At 43.8% G+C, this 11,147-nt stretch overlaps 1 protein-coding gene across 1 annotated transcript; it reads left to right on the top strand.

Moving 5' to 3' along the window:
* Positions 1-791: 791 nt before the first annotated feature.
* IFIT3 (interferon induced protein with tetratricopeptide repeats 3) lies at positions 792-10,914 on the top strand. The gene is made up of 3 exons (XM_043476966.1): positions 792-951; positions 4,102-4,222; positions 8,986-10,914. The coding sequence occupies exons 2-3, from the start codon at positions 4,218-4,220 to the stop codon at positions 10,439-10,441; spliced, it is 1,461 nt and encodes a 486-aa protein (XP_043332901.1). The 5' UTR covers positions 792-951; positions 4,102-4,217; the 3' UTR covers positions 10,442-10,914.
* The last annotated feature ends 233 nt before the right edge of the window (positions 10,915-11,147 follow it).

Here is an 11,147-nt window from a genome sequence, read left to right as displayed (position 1 = left end):
TGGAATTCTCCAGGCAAGAATACTGGAGTGGGTTGCCATTCCCTTCTCCAGGGGATCTTCCTGACCCTGGAATGAAGCCGGAGTCCCCTGCATTGCTGGAGGATTGTGTACCAGTTGAGCTACCAATGAAGCCTTCCCTTCTCCTACATACTATTAAATAATGCAGTTTCCTGGGACGCACCCTAGCATTCGGGTTAGATTCCTGAAATCGCGAGCTTTATTTATTTATTTATTTGCCACTACACACTGCTTGCGGAGAAGGCAATGGCACCCCACTCCAGTACTCTTGCCTGGAAAATCCCATGGATGGAGGAGCCTGATAGGCTGCAGTCCATGGGGTTGCTAAGAGTCGGGCACGACTGAGCGACTTTACTTTCACTTTTCATTTTCATGCATTGGAGAAGGAAATGGCAACCCACTCCAGTGTTCTTGCCTGGAGAATCCCAGGGACGGCGGAGCCTGGTGGGCTGCCGTCTATGGGGTCGCACAGAGTCGGACATGACTGAAGTGACTTAGCAGCAGCAGCAGCAGCAACACACCGCTTGTGAGGTCTTAGGTCCCCCACCAGGTATGGAACCTGCACCACCCCACCCCCACGATGCTCTGTTCCCCCAAGTGGAAGGGGGGAGTCTTAACCACCAGACTGCCAGGAAAGTTCTCAGTCATGATTTTAAAGGATTTGCTTCTACTGAGTCTTGATAGATTTCAGCTTTGTTTCCTTTTCTTCCCCTTGATTTCAACACAGCTTCACTTTCCATTTCTTCTTCTGTTTCATAAAGGCAGTCACTCAGAAACTGAGAGAAAGCATCAGCTGATGCATTCTCCCCACCCCACTTCCCTTTTAATAGCTCCTTCAGTCTTTACTTGAGGCAGACTCAGAAGACTTCTGAAGAGCAAATCAGCTTGGACCCCAGCTATTCAGAACAACAGAGAGCAGATCGCCATCATGAGGTCAGTGAGATAAGATGCAGGCAGCCTCGATGTTGAATGCAAATTGTAAGCCGAGCTTCTCGAGTGCAGGCAGGTTCCAGAGTTTGTCCTGTGCTTGTGGACTAAAGTTCCTGTATCAGTATGGGCACCTTTTATTTCCGTGACTTTTTCTGGTGTGTGCACTCAGACTCCCTAAGCTTCACGGGGATGGGCTGGGAGCGGGGAGCTGGATGAGAGGGAGGCTTGGCAGGAGTGATTAGATCCAGTCAGGCACTAAGTTTGCAGATTCAAATTTAGATCTAAGCAAATTAACTCTTTCGGGGGCTTTTCTGTTGTTTTCTTTAAAAGAACGAAGAGGCTTTCTTTTTTGTCATTCTAAAAGGAAGCATTTCTTTTCAGCAGATGTTATTAAAGATGAAGTTGGTAGTACAAAACCAAGTCATATTGGGAATTCTACCCTGAAAATTTGATCACTTCAAGATGGGAAGTGGGAAAAATAATCCTTACAGATGGACTTTTTTTTCCATTTCTTATATGAAAACAAACCCGAAGCTTAGAGTTTATTTTTATTGCTGTAATGAGAGCTTGTGAGCAACAGAAAATAATTTTTCTTCAAAACATAAGGACGTAATTGCTTTCCTGTGTGTGTGTGCTTAGTCACTCAGTTGTGTCCATGTCCATAGCCCACCAGGCTCCTCTGTCCATGGGGATTCTCCAGGCAAGAATACTAAAGTGGGTTGCCATGTCCTTCTCCAGGGCCTCTTCCCAACTCAGGGATTGAACCCAGGTCTCCCAGTTTCTTTCCTAGTACTGATCTAATTTCTAATGAATGAAAGCAGAGCAATGATTGCCTGGGGATGGTGGAGGGTGGGATTGGGCTTGACTAGCAGGGCACAGCAGGGATGATACAAATAGCCTACAAGAAGGTAGTGGTGGTGGTTACATGGGTATATTCATTTGTCAGAATTCATCAAACTACACTTTAAGTGGGTACATTTTAGTATATGTGAAGTATAATCTTGGTAAACTTGATTTTAAAAGATATGCATAGATCTGCCTGAGTTCTACCATCAGATAGAGCCGGAAAAAAGGGAAAACTTTCCCATCAAGCACCAATGGGAAGGAATTGAGAAACCGATTGACTGGGGAGGGGGCATCCTAGTGACCATTCAGGGAGCGAGTACAAGCAGCCCCAAGGGCTCCCAGACGCTCTGCAGGCTTATATCTGGGGATGGGTGGTTAGAGGAATTTACCGCCAAATGCCCCAGATCACCTTTCCTACATGATGGGCTCCCAGTTATGAGTATGTGAACGGTGTCTGCATAAGTGAGTTGACCAGAAAAACCTAGCCCTGCCCTGTGCCTTGGTATCCTGTCTGCCTGAGAAATTTGGCAGTGACCTGTGCTTGGGTGTGTCCAAAGTCACTGACCCAAGGAATTCTGAGAGAGGCTCTCTGGACTATGGTGAACTGAAGCCCACATCAGCGTGCCTGCTCCCAGTTGTTGTCGTTTAATTGCTGTCATGTCTGACTCTTTTGTGACCCATGGACTATAGACTATAGCCTGTAAACTCCTCTGTCTGTGGAATTTTCCCAGGCAAGAATACTGGAGTGGGTTGTCATTTTCTTCTCCAGGGGATCTTCCCGACCCAAGGATGGAACCTGGGTCTCTTGCTTGGCAGGTGGGTTCTTTACCACTGAGCCACCAGGGAAACCCTGTTCCCAGAGGCTGTGATAAAAATTGCCAAACTGGGAAGCCACCTGGGGAAACACCTCATACCTGTGGCCTGACTGATGAGTGCCTTCGTCTGCCCAATCCACTGTGGAACTGTGGGCCCCCTTGCACACGCAGAATTCACTTAAAATGATAACAAACACTGATATGCCAGTGACCATGGCAGTAACAGTTTTAATGTGATCAGTGGTTGTCAAGAGGTCTACACGCCTTATATCATCCTACCAATACCCCAGGAAGGGAACCCTATTATTTTTCACTAGCCTCATTTTGTAGATGAGAAAAATGGGTCTCAAAGGGCAAATTACTTGGCCAAAAGGTCACATAAAAAGTAGGTGTCAGAGCATGGTCATTATTCAGGAGCCACACTCCAGTGCTAAGCATCTTCTGACTCTGGTCAACAGGGCAAAATGTCTTCATCATGTTTATGTAAGAGAGGAAGGGCAGAGACTGGAAGGTCTAGGCCCTTGGGGTCACTAGTTGGAGAGGGAGGACTATTCTTTTGAGTGCTCAGAACCATGCCTTAGATAAAAGTAAAAGTGGATCTCCCTAGGGCACGGTCTCCTATCATTTGGTTGCAAGAGAAAAAAAAGGTCATTTAGAAGATATCTTCTAAAATGGCCTGGAATAAATTATAATTATGCTGATTCGGTGTTTGCTAATAGATTAAATATGCATTTCTTAATTTGATAATAAATCCATCTTACCAGTTCATGCATTTTCATTTCTGTGGCTCTTTCTGATCTACAGAGTCAGGTGCTGAGGACGTCCTCCCAGCAGAGCCAGCAGCTGGTAGCTGAGAAGGGATGGGAGCTGAGGAAATGAGGCTAAGTGATGTGATTCAAGAACTTTCCCAGAGGCTGGTCAAAGAGAAGACTGAAATCCAGGCTTTCTGGGGTTATTTTCCTCTCTTCCAGATTGTCTGACTCGCTGTTTAATACATTACATGATCTCTCATAATTAAATGGGAAACTTCAAAATACCTCCAGGGACTTCCCTGGCGGTCCAGTGGGTAAGACTCCACGCTTCCACTGCAGGGAGCATGGGTTTGATCCCCAGGGAACTAAGATCCCACAGGCCACACAGCCAAAAACCCCAAATCAAAACAAAATAAAGGAGCTCCAGGACTATGCTCCTCAAAATGTGATACAGGGACTCCTGCAACAGAATTTCCAGGATGCCTGTTAAAATGCAGAGTGCTGAGCCCAGGTCCACCCCCAGGCTGCATCTGAGTCTCTGGGAAAGAGAGCCTGTAATATGCACAGCATCCACAATGCCTTCTTTCAAACTCACAAGCAGTTACAGAAGCTGTGTAGAAGGGCACTCCCAGCAGGGAACTGAGTTCAGCTCTGCATATTCAGTTTCAGTTTCTCCTCAGCAGGAATCTCACTAGCACTGCCTCAGTTTTGTTTTCCTTTTCTGTTTTATACAAGCACAGACCTAGCAGCTAGCATCCTGAGTGGGAACCTCCTCTGCATTTGCTTGTGATCCACAAGCAGAAAATAAAAATCTGCCTGAACCCCAGCTTTTCAGAATTGCAGGGAAACAGCCATCATGAGGTAAATATTCTCTGCTTCTCTGATAGGAAGTTGAGAAACTCGTCCAAATCTTGAGTGCGATGTCCTGAAGTATGCTAATCCAGTGTTTGCTAATAGATCACACAGGCATTACACTCACTAGATCGTAAATCTCTTGCCTACTCATGCACTTTTATCTCTGTGGCTCTTCCTGTACAGAGTCAAGAGCTAAGAGCTTCCTCCCAGCAGAGCTAGCAGCTGGTGGCTGGGAGGAATGGGGGTGTTAAGACAGCCTAGGAGGGCGTGCCCAGATCCCTTCAGCAGCAAAATCTGGTCCATGGGGAGCTGGGGCCTGGAGGAACGTTGCTAGGCGGGCCCAGTTCCTTCTTTTGTTTCTATATTTGAAAGGACTAAATCAGAGGTTTGTGTGTTTTGTTGTGGCTATCCTGGTAATTTTTAAAGCATTTCCTTCACAGGAAATGTGCTAAGGATTAGTTCAGTGCTGTAAAACTTCATGACGAGACTGTTTTTGCCTTGAAATCTGCCCTTTCGGGACTGGGGAATATGTCTCTCTGAACGGTCTTCTTACTGACCTTCTAGACAGGGAGTAAGTGTCTCAGAGACACAACTTAGCGACTAAAAAACAACAACTATATACATATATATGTGTATATGTATGTGTGTGTGTGTGTGTGTGTGTATAGAGAGAGAGAGAAATTATTTAAAGCAACTTGCAAAAACACATGAGCTAAAGGAGTAACTGAGGATACTTTGGCAAGTGGAGTATTGGTTTTTGAAAAGACAACGGTACTTTTTAAAATTAAATCAGAATTATCTTCAAATGTTTTATTTTGATCTACTCAAATACGTTAACATTTTCATAAACATCAATTACGTATGACACATGTAAACATATCAACTAACATACAGTTAATATGTAATAAAAAAACAAAAGGTTTTGGGGGGAACTGAGTATTTCATGTACCTAAACTATATAGAAGTGACCAGAATGTCTAAGATAATTCTTTTTTAAAATGCTTATAATTGATATATAAAACTGTAAGATATTGAAAGTGCACACTCTAGTGATTTGATATACATATACATTGTGAAAGGATTCCCCCATCTAGTTAATTAACATATCCATCACCTAATATTTTTTTTTGGGGGGGTGAGACCATTTAAATTCTACTCTCTTAGCAGATTTCAACTATACAACAGTGTTATCAAGTGTACTCACCATGTTTCACATTAGCTCCTCCAACCATATTCATCTTATAACTGAAAGTTTGTATTCTTTCACCAACCTCTCTTTATTTCCCCCTATTTCTTTTGTATATTTATCATAAATTTTTGCTTTGTGGTTACCGTGAGGCTTTTTACAAAACATCTTATAATAGTATATTTTAAGCTGATAACAAGTTCAAACACATACTAAAACTCTACCTTTGTAACTCTCTCCTCCTCCCATAGTTTATATTTTTGTTGGCACAATTTGTATATTTTTACCTAGTGTGTACATTAACAAATTACTGTAGTTATAGTTATTTTTAAAACTTTTTCCTTTTAATCACTAGATTCACAAATGATTCACCCACTAAGGCAACAGTATTTTAATGCTAACCCCCGGGACACTGGCTCTGGGTTTCATGTTTTCTTCTTATCCAGATCTCAAGACTCCCAACCCAATATACTTTGCTCTAAATCATACTTCCAGGGGAGATCAGGTATCAAATATCTAAGCAAACTGGCAACCCGGGGCGGAAGGCTTAGGGAAAAATCAACAGACCTGATTTCCAACATTCACTAGGTTTTGTAATCATGAAGCCACATACAGAGCTGGCCACCCCCTTGAATAAACTGTTCAGCATTACCACACATTTCTTAACATGGCCAGCTTTAGCACTGGTGAACTCGTGGTACGGATGGAATATCCCCAGGAGTTCCACACTCCAGGCTCTCTCACAGGTTTAGGAATATTGAGTGGGCTTTTCTGCTTGCCCTACTTTCTTGAGCAATTGAGATCTTCTGAAGTTTATGGACAAGATTGGAATATGTTTCATCTTGGAAGAAGAATCTTTATCAATCAGTGCTTTTAAACTTGATTTGCAAAGATCCCTCTGGTTCATCAAAGCCTGCTGTCTGCCCCTATGATGCACCCCCACTACTACCCTTGGGGGGGAAAAGGTGTTATCAGACTGGCAAGGTGATTTCTGGTTCTGCTGAAATGAAAACATCCAAGGTCACCTGTCTTTCTGCAGACTCACTGAGAAGTTGGATGTATATTCTCTATTAATCCTTAGAGTATTCAACTGTTGTTCTCAGGCACTTAGATAATACCTACAAATCTGCAGACACATTTTATTGATCTGAAACTCATGGTTTTTTTCCCTCTAAACTTCCTAATTGGGCAGTCAGCAAAGTTAACGTGTTGAAACAATGAAATGCCTTTATAATGCGTTAATTGCATAACAGCTATAGACAGATTTGTTCAGTGATTATCTTTATAACTTATATCTACTATTTATTTTCTAATATTGCTACACTTGATCAATACTGCTAACCTGAGTTTTGACCTACTGTCCTTCATACACGACAGCTAGAATCCCCAGGAGAAGCCAAATTGAAGAACTTAGGTAATTTATTTAACTAATTAAGGCAAGTGATTTCCCTTGGTATCTTCCAACTATAAAACACAAATGTGTCCATTTTGTTTGTCATTTTTCAAAACAAATTTATTCTTTCTGGGGATCTGGCCTATTTAGAGTGACTGCTTCAATCAAACTGAAACCAGGCCTTCATGGGTCTTTGTGTCACTGTAGGGAGGTGTGGAAAAGAACAAAACCACGTAACACAGTGGCAAACATCCCTGGGCTTTTGTTTCTTTCTTTACATGGTTCCTAACCAGACTGTGAGCTCTGAGGGTCAGAGATTACCTTTATTTTTCTCAGCATCCCTAAACACTAACAAAGTGACACAAAGAGGTAGCCTTGTGAAGGGTCACTGGATGGCTAAATAAACCTGACTTCATAACTGAAACAGGCAAGAGAGGCCTCAGTTCCTCCAGCTGTGGTGCTCTCCTCTTATCCACCTTAATTAACCTACTTCCTGCACAGCTGCTCACACGATAGAAGGGATGGGCTTTGTGGGTTTCCTACATAGACCATAGATGTAGAAAGGTAAATCTAGGAAGCAAGACAAAGTACCGTCTCCTCTGTCTTGGAAAACTTAAAGGTATGTATCAGTGAGAGCTACACACACAGATACTGCAGGTTGATGTCAGCCCCAACTCACGAAGGCCGGACACAGGCAAAAGGCATTTGCCAAATGCTGTTGTTCCAGGCTCTCCCCGTGTGTTTGCTGGCCAAGAAGTAAAGTATTTTGAGCACTGCAGTGGTGGGAATCCATTCAACCAGGGATAAACCTAAAGGTCCATTCTGGTTTCACTGCTGAAAAACATACAGAATAACATAGGAAAGCCAGCTGAGATCAAATGTGTAAGCCCATTCCTGGTACCTTCCCACTTGAGCTATGAGGAAAGCTGATGACCACAGTGCAAGGCAAAGCTGGTAGGTGGGCAACCGAGAATTCTCCGTCCCAGGAATCCATCCTACGTTAAGGATGTAAAAGCTAAAGAAAAAGAAGACTTTAGTGAATTTTGAGCTCAAAACTGGTTTTTCTTTGTTATTCTGTATGTTTTTCAGCAGTGAAACCAAAATGGATCTTCAGCTTTATCCCTGTTCCTTGTAAGGGAAGAAGTTTTGTATAATTGGACACATTTTGGTTTACCCTCATTGAGAATTTTAACCTGTTTTTGTATGACTGCTACAATAATTTTGTAAAAATTTTATTTATTTATGGCTGTGCTGAATCTTCATGGCCGTGGAGGCTTTTCTCTAGTTGCTGTGAGGGGGGCTACTTTCTTAGAGCGTTGGCTGCTCTTGTTGAGGAGCATGGGCTCTAGGACATGTGGGCTTTAGCAGTTGTGGCTCCTAGGGTCTAGAGCACAGGCTCAATAGTTGTGGTTCAGGGACTTAGGTGCTCCACAGCATGTAGGATCTTCCCGGATGAAGGATAGAATCCGTGTCTCCTGCATTAAGAGCCAATATACTGAGCCACCAGGGAACCCCAATAATTTTTAAACATATTTCTTTTACCAACTTAAAAAAAAACTTTTCAGGACAAATTTCTTATACTCTACTTATTTGTTCAAATAAAGATTCTCAGCTAAGGATGGTTAACATACGTACACACACACACACACACACACACACACATAATGATAGAGACAACATGAGGGCAACAGAGAGAGAGATGTACTCTAAGGAACTGACTCAAGTGATTATGAAGGCTGAGACAGTCTATGATCCCCTGTCTGTGAGCTGCAGACCCAGGGAAGCCAGTGGCATAAATCCAGTCTTGAGCCCAAAGACCTGAAAACTGGAGGGCTGACGGTGTAAGTCACAGTCAGAAGGGAGGAGAAGACCAAAGTCCCAGCTCACGCAGACAGGCAGAGATAGCAAAGTGACCCTTCCTGGGCCTTTTTGTTCTACTCAGGCCTCCAACAGACTGGACGATGTCCAGCCACACTGGGGAGGGAAATCTGCTTTACTCAGCCAACTGATTCAAATGCTCTTCTCTTCTGGGAACATCCTGGCAGACATGACCAGAACTAATGTTTAACTTGGTAGGCTGGACATCCCAGGGTGCAGTCAGGTAGACACACAAAATAACCTGTACTTGCATCTCAGGGTACCATAGTTGGCAGGTGCACGTCACAGTGACTATGTTTACTTTCTCCACAGTGAGGACAACAAGAATTCTCTGGAGCAAATCCTTCCACAGCTGAAATGCCATTTCACGTGGAACTTGTTTAAGGAAGAAACTGTCTCTCATGACCTCGAAGACAGAGTGTGTAACCAGATTGAATTTTTAAATTCTGAGTTCAAAGCTACAAAGTACAACTTGTTGGCCTACATAAAACACTTAAAGGGTCAAAACGAAGCAGCCCTGGAATGCTTACAACAAGCCGAAGAGTGCATCCAGCGAGAGCACGCTGACCAGGCAGAGGTCAGAAGCCTGGTCACCTGGGGAAACTACGCCTGGGTCTACTATCACCTGGGAAGATTCGCAGAAGCTCAGCTTTATGTTGACAAGGTGAAACAAGTCTGCCAGAAGTTCTCAAATCCTTACAGTATTGAATGTCCTGAGCTGGACTGTGAGGAAGGGTGGACACTGGTAAAGTGTGGTGGGAAAAAAAATGAAAGGGCAAAGGTGTATTTTCAGAAGGCTCTGGAAGAGAAACCCAACAACCCGGAATTCTCCTCTGGACTGGCCATCGCAATGTACTACCTGGATGACAGGCCAGAGCAGAAGTCCTCTGTGGACATTCTGAAGCAGGCCGTTGAGCTGAGTCCTGACAATCAGTACATCAAAGTTCTCCTGGCCCTGACGCTGCAGAAGATGAATGAACAAGCTGAAGGGGAACAGCTGGTTGTAGAGGCTCTGGAAAAAGCTCCTTGTCAAACAGATGTCCTTCGCAATGCAGCCAAATTTTACCAAGGAAAAGGTGACCTAGACAAAGCAATTGAACTGTTGCTAATGGCACTGGAATCCACACCAAACAATGCCTACCTCTATCACCAGATTGCATGCTGCTATATGGAAAAAGTCAAACAAATTCAACATACAGGAGAATCTGAAGCTAGTAGAAATGGAGAGAAGATTGAAGAACTAAGGGAACATGCTAGAAACTATATGAATAAAGCGATTGAGAAGGGACTAAATCCTCTGCACGCATATTCTGATGAGTTCCTGGAAAATGAAGAACGTTATCAGACAGCTTTCAGTAAGGAGCTCCCAAGCACCAAGGAAGAAGAGCTCCATCAGCACGACTGCAGTCCTCAGGAGGATCGTGAGATATCTGAAGACACTGCAGTCCAATGTTCTTTAGACGGTTTATCCATAAGCACAAAATCAACTGAGAAAGAAAAGATGAAATTCCAGCTACAGAATGTAGCTAAAAACCAGCTACCACAGAATGTAGCACATTCCTGGTCTCTCCAAGGCTTAATTCACAAGATGAATGGAGAGCTGCTGCAGGCGGCTGAATGCTATGAGAAGGCACTGGGCCACCTCCTAAGGAACAGCCCTTCGGGCACAGGTAGCATTTTCCTGCCAGCAACTGAGCATGAAGAAGGCAGTGAGGAAATGGAGCAGGATGCAGACAGCTCTATACTCAGAGAGCTTCCCGACCCCTGAGCTGAGACAGAGAGGAAGAAAAGGAAGAGAGAGTCAGGGAGCGGGAAGACTAACATTGTAGGGAGGAGGGTGGGAAAGTAGATCCCCAATCTGAGCTTACTGAGCAAGATGGTCCTGCTTATCGCTTTAAGGCATGTTTCTAGAGAGTGGCTTGCTCACGACTGTCTTCCCTGTCCATACTAGCTACACACAGTTCTCTGGTCTGCAGTTCTTAAACTGCCAGCAGAAACAGTGCTTCAGGCCTGCATGAGGCATTCCGTTCTCCAGACAGCCCTGTGTCTGCCCTTCTTGCCAGGGTCATAACTGGTGACGATCAACATAATCTCATGCTCTTCATCCCATTATTATCCAGGCTTCTGGGCCCCCTGGAAGACTAGCTTCTGACCAACCCTGGAATGTTCTTTATGTCTTGCTTTTGGCTTCAGCTATATATTATTTTTGTTAGTGATACTACAATAAATATATATTGTTGATTTGCTGTTGTTGTTTAGTCACTATATCCAACCCTTTTGTGAGCCCACAGACTGCAGCCCCACGAGGCTCCTCTGTTCATGGAATTTCCCAGGCAAGAATACTGGAGTGGGTTGCCATTTCCTCCTCCAGGGGAATCTTTCCAATCCAGGGATAGAACCCGTGTCTCCTGCATTGCAGGTGGATTCTTTACCACTGAGCCATCTAAGAAACCAATATGCTTGATAGTAACACT

Source organism: Cervus canadensis, chromosome 8 (assembly GCF_019320065.1).
Source record: "Cervus canadensis isolate Bull #8, Minnesota chromosome 8, ASM1932006v1, whole genome shotgun sequence".
NCBI classification, from domain to species: Eukaryota; Metazoa; Chordata; class Mammalia; order Artiodactyla; family Cervidae; genus Cervus; species Cervus canadensis.
The sequence above is the reverse complement of the archived record's forward strand: the minus strand, read 5'-3'. Positions and strand labels throughout refer to the sequence as shown.